This window comes from Budorcas taxicolor, chromosome 2 (assembly GCF_023091745.1).
Source record: "Budorcas taxicolor isolate Tak-1 chromosome 2, Takin1.1, whole genome shotgun sequence".
NCBI lineage: Eukaryota > Metazoa > Chordata > Mammalia > Artiodactyla > Bovidae > Budorcas > Budorcas taxicolor.
This window is the reverse complement of record NC_068911.1, coordinates 154,249,016-154,266,609: the sequence shown is the minus strand read 5'-3', so window position 1 is coordinate 154,266,609 and position 17,594 is coordinate 154,249,016. Positions and strand designations below refer to the sequence as shown.

At 43.9% G+C, this 17,594-nt stretch overlaps 1 protein-coding gene across 1 annotated transcript in view; it reads left to right on the top strand.

Annotated features, from left to right (window-relative positions):
• Positions 1-6,384: 6,384 nt before the first annotated feature.
• Positions 6,385-17,594, top strand: part of EPHA4 (EPH receptor A4) — a 152,024-nt gene continuing 140,814 nt past the window's right edge. The window contains exons 1-3 of the mRNA XM_052636146.1: positions 6,385-6,475; positions 9,518-9,585; positions 13,756-14,419. Of these exons, the coding sequence (XP_052492106.1) occupies positions 6,385-6,475; positions 9,518-9,585; positions 13,756-14,419 (823 nt within the window). The remainder of the gene's footprint in view (positions 6,476-9,517; positions 9,586-13,755; positions 14,420-17,594) is intronic.

Sequence of the window (17,594 nt, the reverse complement as noted above, 5' to 3'; positions counted from 1 at the left end):
CCTCTTCTTAATATCTTCTGCTTCTGTTAGGTCCAGACCATTTCTGTCCTTTATCGAGCCCATCTTTGCATGAAATGTTCCCTTGGTATCTCTGATTTTCTTGAAGAGATCTCTAGTCTTTCCCATTCTGTTGTTTTCCTCTATTTCTTTGCATTGATCGCTGAAGAAGGCTTTCTTATCTCTCCTTGCTATTCTTTGGAACTCTGCATTCAGATGCTTATATCTTTCCTTTTCTCCTTTGCTTTTCACCTCTTTTCTTTTCACAGCTATTTGTAAGGCCTCCCCAGACAACCATTTTGCTTTTTTTGCATTTCTTTTCCATGGGGATGGTCTTGATTCCTGTCTTCTGTACAATGTCATGAACTTCATTCCATAGTTCATCAGGCACTCTATCTATCAGATCTAGGCCCTTAAATCTATTTCTCACTTCCACTGTATAATCATAAGGGATTTGATTTAAGTCATACCTGAATGGTCTAGCGGTTTTCCCTACTTTCTTCAATTTAAGTCTGAATTTGGCAATACGGAGTTCATGATCTGAGCCACAGTCAGCTCCTGGTCTTGTTTTTGTTGACTGTATAGAGCTTCTCCATCTTTGGCTGCAAAGAATATAATCAATCTGATTTCAGTGTTGACCATGTGGTGATGTCCATGTGTAGAGTCTTGTCTTGTATTATTGGAAGAGGGTGTTTGCTATGACCAGCGCATTTTCTTGGCAAAACTCTATTAGTCTTTGCCCTGCTTCATTCCACTTTCCAAGGCCAAATTTGCCTGTTACTCCAGGTGTTTCTTGACTTCCTACTTTTGCATTCCAGTCCCCAGCTATACATATACCTGTATCCATTCTCTCCCAAACTTCCCTCCCATCCAGGTTGCCACATAACATTGAGTGGAGCTCACTGTACTATACAGTAGAACCTTGTTGGTTTCCCATTTTAAATACAGCAGTGTGTACATGTCAATCTCAAACTCCCTAACTGACACTTCTCCCTATCGTTCCCCCTGGCAACCATAAGTTCTTCTCCAAATCTAGGAGTCTGTTTCTGTTTTGTAAATAAGTTCATTTGTATCGTTTCTATTTAGATTCTGCAGTAAAGGCTGCCATATGGTATTTCTCCTTCTCCGTTTGACTTTCTTCAGTCAGTATGACAATCTCTAGGTCCATCCATGTTGCTGCAAATGGCATTATTTCATTCTTTTAATGGCTGAGTAATAATCCCCGTCCTATCTTTCTTGTCTTTTTCTGCCTCAGCGATTCTGAAGGTCTTTTCCTGTGTCTTGGTTTCTCACCCTTTCTGAACAGTCAAGACCTGAGCTCTGTGGCTCACTTTCCCCATCAGGTGTCAAGGGCTAGCAAGAAATAGTATCAAAGCCTTGACATCTAAAGATGAAATCTCCAACAAAGTTTCCTGGGACCTTTAGGAAGCCCATCGACTGGTGTTTCAGGTCACTATATTTCAGGTGATAGTGAAGTTTGGAGCATTTTTTTCTGATGAAAGTGGATATTTCATTAGAGCTTAGGTTATTTAATATCACCAACTTCTTGACTTGGTGGTAGCATTTTTGATTCCTTACACCTTGTTTCATTTAATTATTTTTGAAATATTACCTCTAAAGACAGCTACAATCCCTAGATTCAAATCTCGTTAAATCATGTAGGGATACAAGAGTTAAGGGGCTTCCCTGGTAGCTCAGCTAGTAAAGAGTCTAACTGTAATGCAGGAGACCCCACTTCTATTCCTGGGTTGAGAAGATCCTCTAGAGAAGGGATAGGCTACCCACTCCAGTATTCATGGGCTTCGCTGGTGGCTCAGACAGTCAAGAATCTGTCCCACAATGCAGAAGACCTGGGTTTGATCCCTGAGTTGGGAAGGTCCCCTGGAGGAGGGGATGGCAACCCACTCCAGTATTCTGGAGAATCCCTATGGACAGAGGAGCCTTGCAGGCTACAGTCCAAGGGGTTTCAAAGAGTTGGACACAACTGAGTGACTAAGCACAGCAGTCAAGTGTGAGCTGTAATAAATCAACAGTGAAAGAAAAGGAAACACTTAGAATTTGTTTCCATACCTACTCCAGGAGTTGGTGAAATAAAGCCTCCTCCCCTCATGGGGAGCAAAAGATAAATCACAGAGTTTGGTTTCCTTGTGGAAAAGAAGGTTCAAGCTGAACAGATGATTGCTCATTTAATAAATATTAATCCTTACTAATGAGATATTATTTGAAAGTAATAATAGTTACTGACCACTAGCTGAATACTATACAATCTGCTCTACAAAATTTTTTCAATTTTCAGAAGCATCATGTAACTATCTCCAGTTCACAGATAAGAAAACCATATCTCAGAGAGGTTAAAGTAACTTACCCAGAGACACACAGCTAGTAAAAGAGCTGTTAGAATGCCAAAGTAGGGATTTCAGTCTTGAAAATCCTGGTTCTGGCAATGACAGGAAGTCACTGGAGCACTGTTGGAAGCTCCATGTTATAGTAAACGGACTGAAGTCCAGGGAAGTCCAGCTACATTAGCTAGATACTCTGGCCGAGCATCTAGTAAAAGGCAGAGTGTATTTCTATTCTCATTCTGACCTTTTCTCTAGCCTTCCACGCACTTTCTTTCTTGTTGCTCATTTGTCCAAAGGTCTTGTTACTTTGGTAAAACTGGCCATACACTTAAAGATAGATATTCTAAGAGACCTGGTATTATTTTAAAATGTCTTTACACATTAAAGATACTTTTGAAATTCAACCTTCATTCAAATAAGCGTTTAAAATGTACTTTGTACCTCAAATTTCTATGCTAGGCAATAAAAAAAGAGAAATTTTATCAAAAATTCAAATTATTGAATTATTATTTTCATTAAGCTTATAAGACTATATATTTTGACATATTTCTTAGTGGATTCAAAGTATTCTCAACTTCTTACAGCAGTTAGGAGGCTAGTTGTACTCTAGGCAAGCCAATTTATATTAAAAGCAGGTGATTCTAGGTGCTTTTGATGTAGTATTCTATTGTATGCTTGTGACTCCATTGAGTGATTTATTTTAAGTACTCTCAAGTGTCTGAAAACTCCAAGGTGTTTTCTAATAAAGTAGAGGGTTTGCATAGAAGGTGGATGGACCAACACCATTTGGTCCATTGATGGACTAAGACCCTATCATTTTTCACTGTTGCCCTGTTTTGTTTTGTTTTTTTTTAAGGAAGAATGGTGTCTATTAGATTAGGACAATTTTCCTTTAGGTTGTCACAAGAGTAATTTGGAAGATCTCCTGGAGAAGGAAATGGCTACCCACTTCAGTATTCCTATCTGGAGAATTCCATGGACAGAGGAGCCTGGTGGGCTACTGTAGTCCATGTGGTCCCAAAGAATAAGACACAACAGAGTGACTAACATTTCTTTTTCCTTTTTTTTTTAAATTCTACTACAACTTTTTAATGGAAAACACTGAATAAACATAAGCATAGAAAGGATAGTGTTATGACTTCACAAGTCCCGTTATTCAGCACTTAAAAATACACCAAATTTTCCAATACTGTTTTATCTGTTTATTCCCTTATACCTTTTCTTTCTTTTCCATTTTTTTTAATTGGAATGTTTCTAGAGAAAGCCAAGCTATCATATACTTTTATCCTAAATACTTCAGTATGCAACAGCTCATTTCTGATCTTCAGCCCAGAAATGTTTTAAAGAGAAAGTTATAGTTCAGTTTTTCCCAGTTAGCATTTCCTGTCTCTTGGGTTTCCAGATTATTGGGCTGCTTTGGGTCTTGAAAAGGGAAATGGGAAGAAAAAAGGGGACTGAAGTCACTGAATGTCCTCTAGCAAATGAAGCCTTGCTTTCAGGCAGCTGTAGCCAGAAACATTTTAAAATTCATTGTGCATATAGGGTAGGGGGGAAGGGTTGGTTCAAGTCTTAGAAATGTTACTGTTTTTAAGAAGGCAGGCAGTCAATTTCCCATTTCAACTACCCATATATGCAAAAATCAAATCTTGCAGAGAGGCAACTAGCAACTATTGTTTCAAAAACGTTTTAAAAAGAATTCAGATTGCTCCTTTTATCTGCTGCATCTGTGTATAGAATGACAGGGATCAATATTCATCTCCTTTTCCTAGAAACTCAGGGCCTGAAAGAACCTAGAAATGCATTCCTTTAAAGGGCTTCGTATAGTTGTTAAATAATTTATACATACACACACGTATATCCCAAGTGTGCATTTCTTTGCCCCCTTTTACTTGTGTAAAATCAGTAGCTACAAAGACTGAAATCCACTTCCTCAGACTGTGACATTTCAGCAGGTCTTTCACGGAGAAATCAAAACCTCTGCAGCCTCACGAGCTGTCCCTGCAAGCCACCGGGCTCACACAGCCACTGCCCAGCGCCTCACCCAGCAGCGCTCAAGTAAAAGTTGCTCATATTATTCCGGGTCTAAATTTTCACAAGGGGAGGAGACACGATGTGCTCCAGAAGCTGATGATCTGAAACCGTGGACGAGATCTCCTCTCTCCTGCACCTTGCCTTACACCCTTCCCGCTTTATCTATGATTTTTCAGGGATAGCAGCTATTCAGGTTACCCCTGGGATACTGACGACGAGTTTCTCCTTGAAACGCTTTCTGATTTCGTCTTCTGCCATCCAGCTGGCGAGAAGTGCGACAGGATTCCCGGGTCCTTTCCACGGCCTCCCGTCACAGCTCCACAAGTGTGGCCTGGGGGCTCGGGACAGGGAAGGGTGGGTGAAAAGATAGCCCACCGACATACCTACTCTCGGCGGGCTGCGTGGTGCTGTCTTTGTCCGCTTGCCCTTCCGGGGGCGGGAGTAGGGGGGCTGCCGCGCATTTCCTTTAGTGGCCGGCAGGTGGCGCGGTTGGTTCACGATCAGCGGCCACCCGAGAGGGGAAAGGCGCTTCCACCCCCCGGCGGTCACCCTCCCGCTGGGACCCAGGCTCGGGAGGAAAACCCGGCCTCACCCCAAGGAGAGTCAGAGGAGGGGCAGTTGGGAGGAAGGAAGAGGGGAGAAGTCGTCAGGAGTCGGGGCGTCTTCCAACGTCCGGAGAGTTGCGTCGGGGGCCGGGCACCAGGCCGCCTGCTGCGTTGCGGTCTCTGGGCAGCGCTCGGTTTTCTGAGCCCGCGGCCGGGGCATCGGGGGACAAACCTGGGCCCAGTGCTGCCGGCTCCCCTAGAAGGGCCACAGGGACACTCGAGCACTCCAGCAGGGGCGGCTGCGCGGATTTCTGCGAGTCCTGTCGCCCACACCGTCTTCCTGGCGGCGGCGAGAAGTGTCCGGACCAGCGCAGGGGAAGCGACCCCGAGCGCCGAGCCGCAGCCGGGGCCAGCTCCTGAGCTCGGGTGGGCGGCCCGTCTGCACTACAGTTGGTCCCTGCACTCCCTCATCAGCTCTTCGCTTCAACCCCTTGCGCCCCAGACTTGCTAGGCCCGGCTCCAGGGACTCCCCACCGGGAAGCACGCAGTCGGTTCCCGGCAGTAAAGGCCACCTCCGGGCGTCTTGCCGGGGTGGGGAGTCCTGTCCGGAGCCGGGGCGGGGGTAGGGGGGAACCTCTACGGCTGAGTGCGGAGATGCTTCCCCAAGGGATTTCTCCGTTGCTACGAAGTCTTTCGTTCAGCCCCCGGAGACAGGGACAGAGCCTTGCTTCTGGCCGAGCGCCGCACTCGACGTTGGGGACTGATTAGGTCCAGCTCTCCAGGCAACTAGGAGCCTGGGATAAAGGAATAACCCAGTACCAAAACTCTCGCCAAAGAGCATTTCTTATGGAGATGCTCCCCAACGGCACGAAACGGGGCAAGGTAGCAGAGTGGCGGGGGTGGCCGCGCACGGGAGTGACTGTGCAGTCCTAGTCGGGGCGCGCGGGACGCGAACACTTCAACCCTCAGAAAAAAGCAACAGTAAAGAGGCAGGTCAACTTGATACTTTTTTTTAATGGCAATAAAAGAGCGTTTTCCTCCATCTCAAACCGCCCGAGGAGGGACACCGGGTGCCCAACCTTTCTTCGGACCTCCCCCCCACAACCAATTCAGAGTCTCTCAAAGCTCCTTCCGCCGCTCAGGGGCTGGAACCCTGAGAGGCGACCAGGGGACCCCGCTTCTTATGTCCAGCGGGGGAGGAACGCGGCAAAACTCTCCCCCTCAGTCCGGGAGACCGAACGCCGCGCCGAGCCCAGAGGGGGCGGGGCTCCGGGACAGGCTCTGCTCATCAGGGGCGGGGCCAGGTAGCGCCGTCTGCGCTACCATTGGCCGAGAACCCCGGACTGGCGGGTGCACGTCACGGGTCGGGCCCACCCCCTTGGCAATGTCTTCAGCCTGCTGCACTCCTAAGTTAAGCATTTATTCCACTGGGATAGAAGCGGCTGGAGCAGCGTTGGCATCGACGAACCATGGCTGGGATTTTTTATTTTGTCCTCTTTTCGTTTCTCTTTGGGATTTGCGACGCTGTCACCGGTTCCAGAGTGTATCCCGTGAATGAAGGTAAGAGCGGGGCGACCTTTCTGCGGTTTGGGACAGAGAAGCGACGATCGGCGGTTGACTGGCCCCCGGGAGTGCGAGGCCGGAGGGTGCGGGGGGATCCCGGAGCGAGCAGTGCGCCCTGACTCTGGAGAAGGGAGCTGGAACGAGGGGGAACCGCCAAGGGACCGCGGGAAGCGGCCGGGCAGCCTGCTGCGGGGCGGTGACCCATGCGTGTGAAGGGGTTGCCCAAGTTTGTAGCGAAAGGACGAAGTTTATCGGCATCCACAGGCGAGGGCAGCCCGTGGATGCGCCCCGAGGGGACGCACAGGAGACAACGCCAAGATAAATAAATAAATAAAATTTGTGGACCTATTCCTACTACCACTTCCCAACTGCGCTCAGGTCGAGGGGGAAAGAGCTCCTTGAGGGTATCGTGGTGCTCTCGGGTTCTTGCGAAAGCCTTACGAGCTCTGGTTTCTGCAAAGTTTCCCAAGCCCTGCGCTTCCCGGGACTCGGCTTCCGAGCCTCCGCCGCACAGCGGTCGTGGCGCCGCTCGGCGGGCGCCGGTGACCTGATTTCTAGCACCCGGCGTTAAACACCTTTCTCCCCAGTGAGGCCCCGCGCCTGGGGGGTGCGATTGTCGGCCGAGGGGGCCCCAAGCTACTTAAGTCATCCCCAGACCTGGGGAACCCGCTGGCAAGTTGAATGTACTCTAGTTTTAGCTTTTGGCCCCAAGAACTGTACCCCGGGTTAGTTTGGAGGGAACGTGCGGGACCGACTGGTTCCGTGCGGGTGCTCAGTTTTCTGCGCGTCGGTTTGGACCTGCTGGGAGGACTGTGTGTGTGCCTGTATCGTGGAGGTGGGGGTTGATCATTTAGTTTCCAATGATCTCAGAGAAAGGCGAGTTGCGTGCGCGTGTGTGTTTGCGCGCGGGCGCATATGCGTGGATGTGGGTGCGCGGGTGCCCGCGTGGACGCGGACAATTGTGTGCCTGAGCTCGAGTGCCCCGATTGGGCGCGCGTGTGTTCTGGTGATGCTCGCCCTCGAGCCTGCGCGCATCCGTCTCGTCTACTCCTCCACCTCCCCACCCTCCCCCATCCACCCATCCGTCCATCCGTCAGTCTGTCTGTCTCTCCAGGATCCGTCCATCGGTTCCCGTACGATCTATCGTTTTCCCTGTTCCGAAGGAGGGAGCCAAAAACCAACTTAGCTTCATCTGGGCAGCCGGTACCCAGAGCTCGCCAGACGGAGGCTCCCAGAGATTTACACACCTGCCGGCAGACACGGCTCGACTTGGGAGGAAAGGGGCGCTCTCTTACCCTCCTGGTCTCCTCCCTCCCTCAGAAGGGCCGTCTCGGTCGCTCCTGCCCCCTCGGTCCCCAGAGGCGTTCCTCTGAGCCGAATCCTGGATCCCGCGTTCTCCTGACTACTTCGCACTCTTGTTAGGACGTCCCTCAAGACCTTTCTGCACCAAACGTAGAGATTTCCTACCCCCCCACCCACCCACCCACCCCCGCCTTGCTTTTTCTTTGGGAAGGAAAACTTGGGAAACCTAGACAAAAAAGGCGCTGATGAAGCTGTAGGCTGCTGTCGAAAGGGGGGGTCACCCCCTCTCCGACCCCTCCTCCCCCTTAAAAATTAATTCATTTTGTTGCTTTTTATTCCCATCACGTTTTCTTTTCTCCCTTTTACCCTCCCTTTCTACTCCCTCCCTTTTTTTGTAAATTGGGTCTTATTGTTCCCTTTGTGTCCCTAATCCACCTTACATAAATCCAAATGGATGTAGCGGGCTTTTCTCTAGGGACCGAGAGGAGAGAAAGGAGGGGGGCGCAACTCCGGGCTGGAGCAAACCAGGGAAAGCTCTACATTTTAAAATAATTAAGAGACCCTAGGAATTCAGACTTCTCGAGAAAATCAGGAGAAAGAGGCTCGGTTTAACTACTTTGACGTCGGGGTGAAATGAATAGGGAGGTGGGCAGAATTCAGGAGCCGGGGGGCAAGACAGAGTTGGGGTGAGCTGGAGCAAGAATGAAGGGTTCGCATTCCCACCCCTCCCCCAGACCAAAGAGCTATCTTCGCTGATCAAATTAATAACCAAGTGGTTTCTTTGAGATAGGCCTTTCGACCCCAGGCCTGCAGCTCTCGGTGGGAAAGAGAATGTGGAGAGTTCAGGAATTCATGGCGTCCTTTTCAATGCCCTCCGTGCCTAGGACTGTTCCAGCTTGGGCGGGGTGCGACGGCTGTGTAGTCGACCTCCGGGTCGTCCTAAGCTTGGATGCATGCTCATAGGTGTACCACAAGCACAGTAAATCTTTTCGGCAGCTCTCCTCCACATCTCAAATTTAAACCAGTGATTTCCTCCTGGAGGAAATCCTTCCTTCCAAAGGAGTAGTCTCCAATTGTCCTCAAAAAGACCTGGGAAAGCGAATACTTAAAGTGAATTTGCATCCTAAGTCCACACGTCTGCCATCCCTCTCTTCTGAAACTTTGATATTTGAAAAAACAGCGGATACCACATCCAGAGCCTATTTATTTGGTGGTGGAGGGGGAAAAAAAATGGTAAGAGAGAGAGCCTTTTCATGACCCTTTGAGTACTCTCTGATAGAATTCACTTGTGGCTCTGTCACCATGATGATGAGTTATGCGGTCATCTGAAACTTGCAAAAACAAATAACTCTAGTAGATACCAGACAGAGATGAATGCAGATTTTGCTCTGGAGTGTAACTGCCTTACATAGATATATTTATTTTTTGAATTGTACTTGAGATTCTCTATTCATCCTTTTTAGAAAATGAATCAACTGAGTCCCAGGATGGAATTTTAAATGCTAAGCAAGTTAAATAAATAAGAACCTGCAGATTTAAAGAGGGGAGAAGATCAAGTGAGTAATGATTATTTACATAAGTGAGACCGAGTTTAGGTTTTGATCAGAGCTGGATATGCACACCCTCGGCACATATGGAAACGCTCAGGCAAATGGTTTTTTGTAGTATTGGCTTTTTGCAATTGGAAATTAATCTATTTTTCTTTGGTTTTCTTTCTTTCTTTTTTTTTTTTTGCAGTTACCTTATTGGATTCCAGATCTGTTCAGGGAGAACTTGGGTGGATAGCCAGCCCTCTGGAAGGAGGGGTAAGTTTTTCGAATTGCTCTCTGATCCACAGGGTAAAAAGGAGTGATTAGCCACTTTCTTAGAGTCCTAATGGCTTGATTCTTGTTGATTGTGGCCAGGGGGTCAGATTTCCACCATGGCCTATGAAGTGAATTACGCTTTGTTGGAGAAATCCTATACTCCCTTTGGATAGCTCTGTCATGGCAGAACTGGAATCCAAAAGGGCAGAAAGGGGTTTCAAAACTAGGAGACTGGTGGAGGCATTGCCTTAGATGCCCATTTAAAACTAAAACACCGACAAGAAACATGATCTGGGGACCAAATTAGAATTTATGCCTATTCCTGTGATAGCTGTGAAATCTTGACAGGGTTAATTTTAAAGCAATTGTTATGTTCCAGATGAGGAAAATGAATAAATAAAGATACCAGAGAGAAAACATTTCCAATTGTACCAGAAGCAGGTTTAGTTCTGTGTGTGAGCAGTGGGGGGCTCTGTAACTTACTATGAGGACCTTAAATCAGCTGCTGTTCACTTGCACACTGAGAGAAAGCCTTATGAACCTGCATAGGTGTTGCACCAGGGGCAACGTCTATGCAGAAAGAAAAAAAAAAAAGCCCCATGTTTGTGCATTGTTGATACTAAATGTGACAGTTAAAGTATTTGGAATCTTGGATCTTTGGGGTTCAGGGAGACTGGATTCTTAAAGTATGAGAGGGTGCATCACTGTTCATTTCTTCTTGAATTTGCCATCACTGCCTATATCAGAAGATTCTGAGAATAGAATTAGGTCGATAGTCACATTCTCCTACCCTATCCCCTTGTCCTCAACACCTTAATAAGAGGTCAGAATGAATCAGCTTTGGAAAGAAATCAGTACAACGTGTAACTCTGGCTTCTGCCAAATTGAAATAACTCTCAAATGTTTTAAGAATTAAGCATATCATCCTACCTTTACATGCTTGATAGTCTATGACTCAGTCATTTGATTAAAAGCAGTGGGAGGGGTGAAAGATTAGGAGTTCTTATCAGGCAAAAATTGCAATGCCAGCGCACAGTGTGGCGCTTCACACCTGACCATTGAATAAACAATAAAGGATTGAAAAAAAAAAAACAAAGATTCATAGAAACTTTTGGAAGATAGGTGTCACAAATAAGGCAAGAAAGCGGACATGAAAAAGGAGAATTTTAGGCTGGTTTTTTCCAAAGCCAGTCTTGTCATCCATTTGAAATAAAAGGGAGATTGCCCTGCCTTCCTGTTTTTCAGCCTGAACTTGACTGCAGTTGGTTTGGTCTCTGCTGAAAAATTCTAGTCTGCCCTCAAAACCATTTTTATTTTTTTTTTAATGGGAGGGAGAGTGATTGGCAGGTCTCTGGCAGTGTAGACAGGCTGTATTCACCGCTGATTGCAGGCAATTGCCCTCATCCTTTGAATGCGAAGAAAGGTACAGCTTTATCTTGTGAGAGTCAGACTCTTGTTAATCCTATACCCTGGAAAGGTCACTGATTCAAGGAGGCTTTCCCATGCTACACCAGGGGTATTGCTCTGTAGGTTGAAAGTGTTAGAACTGCTGGCAAAACTGAGAATGAAGTTATCAGTATTTGCATTAAAAAAATATAATGAGCTTTATTTTTCTTACTGATTGTTCCCAAGTTTAAAGAGAGGACATATCTGGCATGATTTTGGACCTGACCTGTTATACTCAATGTACATGCGATCTATTTAAAAGCAAGGAGTAGCACATTTTTTAAGTGTGTAGTTCATGGTCTGTCTTGTTTTTGGAAAGCTTTTATTGTAATTTAACATGCCATAGACATCTCCTTCCCCACACCCCAACTCCTGAGAACTGTTGAAAGACCATCTGATCACTTTTTCTAGACACAAAACTTCTTTTCGTTGTCTTGATGTCCCTTAAAAAAAATACTGTGCATAGCTGATTATACACAACCCAGAACTTTTTATGGGCAGAATGTGGACTTCTGAATATAGAATGTTCTCTTTCCCTTTCCTGAAATGCCATGTATGTGTAATGTTTTAAGTATTATTATGAAAGGTAAGAAATGAACTTGTCTGTAAGAAAATTAGTCCTTCTAAAATATATAGTAGCCTTTGAAAAATTATGTGCCAAATTATAAAGTTTAATTAATTTCTAGCTTTTGTAATAAAGAAGACATTTGCAGACTTAGAATGAAGGGATAAATTGGATATCTACCAAGTAGGAGATGGATTGGCTTTTAAAAGTTCTTTCTTTAGTGTAAAAGCATATTTGAGGTTTTTTTTTTTATTATTCTGAAATCTCTACTTATCCTTAGAACAGTTCACACCTTGGTTGGAAATTTGAAATTATAATTTTGACCAATAATGACATACATTTGTTTGTTGTTATTGTTATCTTTAAAAAGAAACCTTATTTGACAATACCACTAGGTCAAAAATGAGTTATGGTTTCATTTTTCCATTAGAACAGCTAAGCAGAACATGAAAATAATGGGAAGTGATGACTCCTGATGGCAACATTGTAGCAAAAACCTAATTTCTTGGCAGTATTCATTTAAAGGAGAATATTGAGTTTCTGACACTGATTGTAAAATGCAAAACTAAGGGGAGATTTGTCATTGTTCTGGTGAATTGATCAATGTGTTTAGACAATTAAGTTTGGCTGGAAAATCTGAATTAGATCTGAATTATCTGTATGAACTGTGGAGATGTCCCTACGTGCTTTCATTTACATTGATAAATGTGTTTTTCCGTATTTCCTTTGTTCTGAGATGAGAAGCATGCTGAGTAGGTTTTTTTGAAGGTGGGGATCTATTTTTGGATTTACATGAATTTCCCCAAATAAGTAAATTACTGGTGATTTATTGCTTAGTGGATAAAAATAAATTTTAATCACCACAGGGCACTTATCTCTTTCAGTTCCAACTTTCATAATGGTGGCAGATGAAAGGGATGCAGAATTTTATGTATTATAGCCCTTCACATAGTAACATTTCCATCCATTAATAGTTTTCCAATGCACAGATGGGAAACCTGTTAAAAGATACATTATGATTCTATGTACTTCATTGGATTGAATGGAGCTTTAAGTGGAGCTATTATAGAATACGATTTTTTAAAACTATCTTTTTTTCTTCTAATTATATTCATGTGTTAGATATTTAAGCTGATTTATACCAGCTCTATATAAAGCCATTACTGTAGACGTTAATGAAGAATAGGAGGCTGCCTACTAGTCTGGTAGGAGCCCCCAAATTATCATGCTGCTTTTAGGATTGTTTTAAAAGCACAGCAAAAATGAAACTAGAATGCTAGTCACAGTGAATTTTAACTCAGATTATCCCACTGTGAGAATCTTTATGTTACAAAGTAGATTGAAAGAAAACCCTACCATACTTTAAGTTTCTTGGGCTTTCCATCATAAATACCACTTAGTATATTTTTTTCTCAATATCCACAGACTATTTAGAAGCAATGCATTTGTACATTCATGTTTAGTTAATGCGGCTTTCTTTTAAAAATAAGAACAGTATACAAACTTTTGGACTGAATACATGCTCTTGAAAAGTGTCCTACCATTTTAAATGACAGTGTATTTGAGAAATCCAACCATAAAGTTTACCATCTTATCTTTCCAGGATTACCGAAACTAGAATAGTGAGATTTTCTTTACCCCTTTAAAGAGTAATGACAATGCCAAAAAGAAAAGAAAAAACAAAATTGACTGCCATTTTTTTTAGGTATTAGAGAGCAAAGTTCTGACAGGAGCACCACTAATTAACTGATAATTGTCTTCCTTTGGCAAACTCTGCTCTTCCTGCTCTTAATTTGCAGGTCTCTGCTCAGTTGTTGGAACAATGCACATCCCTGGTTTTTCATTTATGAGTAAATTTGAACTGTTGCCACTTGAAATTGCAGCTGTTGTAATAGGTGAATTTGAGGTTGTTAGACCACCACCAGGAACTGCCTGAGAACTCAGAAGCAATCAATCTAGTAATTTTAGGCAAAAGAGTGAAACAGTGACAAGAAAATAGCTCCCCAGTACAGTACCATCTTGATGAGGAATTGGTGCTCCGTAGTTTTCTTTCTTATTGAAACAAAAATCATCACTGTCCTATGAAGGGAGAACAGAACTGGTAAATCACTGTATGATGAAATGTTTGCAACTGATGCATTTCCTTTGGCTCTTTGCAGTGGGAGGAAGTGAGTATTATGGATGAAAAAAATACACCAATCCGAACCTACCAAGTCTGCAACGTGATGGAGCCCAGCCAGAATAACTGGCTGCGAACTGATTGGATCACTCGAGAAGGGGCTCAGAGGGTGTACATCGAGATCAAGTTCACCCTGAGGGACTGCAACAGTCTTCCGGGTGTCATGGGCACTTGCAAGGAGACGTTTAACCTGTACTACTATGAATCAGACAACGACAAAGAGCGTTTTATCCGAGAGAGCCAGTTTGCCAAAATTGACACCATCGCAGCCGACGAGAGCTTCACCCAAGTAGACATTGGCGACCGAATCATGAAGCTAAACACGGAGATCCGGGATGTGGGGCCGTTGAGCAAAAAGGGGTTCTATCTGGCTTTTCAGGATGTGGGGGCCTGCATCGCCTTGGTATCGGTCCGCGTGTTCTACAAGAAGTGTCCGCTCACGGTTCGCAATCTGGCCCAGTTTCCGGACACCGTCACGGGCGCTGATACTTCTTCCCTGGTGGAAGTTCGAGGCTCCTGTGTCAACAACTCAGAAGAGAAGGATGTGCCAAAAATGTACTGCGGGGCAGATGGTGAATGGCTGGTACCCATTGGCAACTGCCTATGCAATGCCGGGCATGAAGAGCGGAATGGAGAATGCCAAGGTAAGGAGAGCCATATTGTACTTTTCATTAGGGCTTAGTGCACGTAATTAAATCAGAGATGAGACTAAATGGAGTAAAGCCAGTAATTAGCAGCCCCTGTGGGATGTGGTGGGACAGAGGGGTCTAATGAGTAAGTGCTACAGCTCCAGGTGGCAAAGCTAAGACGATTCTAATACTGACAAAATAAATAATGCTGCTGTAATCAGCAGAAGGCCAAACACATTTGCTAACAGGCACTCAGATGTGAACCGGCTTGATGTGCCCTCTGAAATGTAAATGAACAAGCTGAAGAAAGGGCCCTGATTGATCCTTGCTTCAAGAGGACCCACACATTTTCGAACCCTGGTTCTCCTGTTGGTAAACATCTCTCCTCCTGTGGATATGTCCCTGAATGATTTCAATGTCAAATTAGGGTTTGTTGTTCCAGTTTCCTCCTGCTGATTAAAATTGAACTGTGTGAGGAAAGTCCAGTTTTTCCTGCCTTGTGGAGCAGTGTAGACATGGGTCAGCAAAGTGGAGTGGCAGCGTTTCACGTGCCTTCTGTTCCCTTGCGCTCCCATGATGGGGTCTCTGAGTGAACTGAATCTTGATGGAAGACCTCTTGATTTCCCTGAGGAGGTGACAAAGAGCTAGTAAGAGTCTTCTTATTGGATCTGTGGTCAGAGGCAGTAGTAAATTGTGATCCATTTTGATTATTGAGTTTTTGAAGAAATCCAGGTTTGTTTGGGGTTTTTTTGGTCACGTTAATGACTATTTATCATATTACTAAGGTGACTTCTTTTCCTCTCATTTAACCCTGTCTGCAATTCCCTCTTCCCTTATTTCCCCTTTTGGGGAGAATTTGCAGACTTCTTATAGTAGCTTTGTTTTTGAGTAAAGGCTGGGAGTATTCCATATGTATATGGATTGCTCATATCACGTGTGAATTAAGGCTTGCAAAAATCAGTTATCTCAAGACTTGTATTTTTGCTTGGTATTTCTCTTCAGTGGTTATCAATAGTCTGCTGCTGCCAGTCTTGTTACAGTTACTACTCAAGCGTGTAACTTTGGGTCCCATCTCTGGAACAGATCAGATTAATCTCTTCTCAGGGTGATTGTTGAGCTGGAGACTACACTACCACATGGTTCATCTGATTTGGTGATTAAAGAGTCCGAAATAACTGACTGCCAAACAATTTGTCTGGCATTTCAACCATCTTAATGACAGGGTGGGATTGACTATAGAGCAATCCACTTGACCAGTTGGAAATCAACAGTTATAACCTAAAGAAAGTTGCATTTAGGGTAGTTTGGTGTCATAGAGAGAGGTTATATATTTCTCCTGTCAGAGATCATAAGTGTTCTTCTTGATGTGCTATAGTTATTTCTAGAAGTAGCTAACAATGAATGTCTTTTAAATGCATTGAAAATATAAAACAGGATAAAGACTGGCAACCTTTTCTGTTGACTTTGAGTCAAAAGGTAAAGTTGAAAATTTAGACGTTTGAATTTCAAGGTTTTTTTTTTTTTTTAACAAATGTTAATTTCTTGCTTAGCAACTACTAGGTAAGCTGTACCAAATGGAAACCCTGAAGTATATTCCAGTGTTAATGTTAGAAAAATATGAGTGCATTGTTGGCACCTAAATTATAATCATCATAGCAGGAAGAGTGAAATGAATAGGGTAATAATACTGCTTCGCATCTTAGAGTAAATTGTTCTTCCTTCTTGATTTTTGTAAGACAAACTTGCACGTCTTAACATGTCAAGATTCTTACATATATGTTTCTTAAAAAACACATTGTCTTCCATTTTTTGCTCAGATGTTCAGGTTGCTGGCATTACTACATCTCTCTGTAACTAATGTCATTGATTTTCGATTGTCACACAGCTCAGTAACTCATACATTGCTGCACTTTGAAACTCCTTGACATCTTTACAACCCGAATTAGAAGGAAAAGAGAAAAAGATGGAGGAGGGAGTGAATGCAAAGGCAATTGAACATGGTAGTGGAAGGCTTTATGGAAATAATCTTAGAAATACAGTTCATCATCACGTGATTCATAGAAAGGTTGAGGCTGCATGGCTTAGGTTCAGTACATTTCTGAGCAAACTGCTCCTAACACAAGACTAGATATTTAATGGAAGTGGACATTTGATTAAGCTATTGTTGAGAATCTTCATTCTTTGCACTCTCTCGTGCTACCCATGTACTTTCTTTGCTACTTGTAGAAAGATTAAATCTTTTAAGAAGACACTTTTTGCACAAAACCTTGCACTGCTTGTTTTTAAACACTATCAGGTAAGAATCTCTGGTAAATTTAGGGAGGAAGAAAAAACTTGAATCACAAGAATTCTTAAATCCCAAACTTGAGTGAGATTTTTTTTTAAAGAGATAAGTCAAGTCTGTAAACATCTTAAGAGTAATAAGAAATTGTTGGTTCCATCTGTGCCACCATTTGGCTTCCCAGGTAGTACTAGTGGTAAAGAACCTGCCTACCAATGCAGGATACATAAGAGATGTGGGTTCAATGCCTGGGTTGGCAAGGTCCCCTGGAGAAGGAAATGGCAACATACTCCAGTATTCTTGCCTGGAGAATCCCATGGACAGAGGAACCTGGAGGGCTGCAGTCCATGGGGTCGCAAAGAGTTGGACACGAGTGAAGCAACTTTGCACGCATGCACACAGGCATGTGCCATCATTACTGGGGTATCAGGATTATCTAGGTAGAGCAGAAAAACATCCACATAAGGAAATATGTCTCAGTTTGGTCACTTTAGCTGCATGACCTTGAGCATGTTTCTTAAACCCTCTGTGCCTTTGTTTGTTAATCTATAAAATGGGTTGATAATAATTGTACTTAGCTTAGAGACTTAGAGGACACAGTGATGTAAAATTGGTAAAAAAAAAACTCCACTGTTTAAATCATAAAGCATTAAACTGATGTTAATGCTAGCTTCTTTTATCACTCTTACCAAGGTCATAGCTGTTGACTTTTAAGGGTGTTGAGTTGAAATGGTAAAAGGGAAGTCCATCTTCAAGCCACTCTTAGAAGTCAAGGACAAAGATAGGAAGCATTGCCTTTGCCCTAACAATGAGTAAGGATCATTTGAAAATGATATTTGGAGAGTGTCTTTTTTTTTTTTTTCCTCTGCTACAGGAAAGAGAACTTTTCCTTTGAGTGAAAGAAAAGTG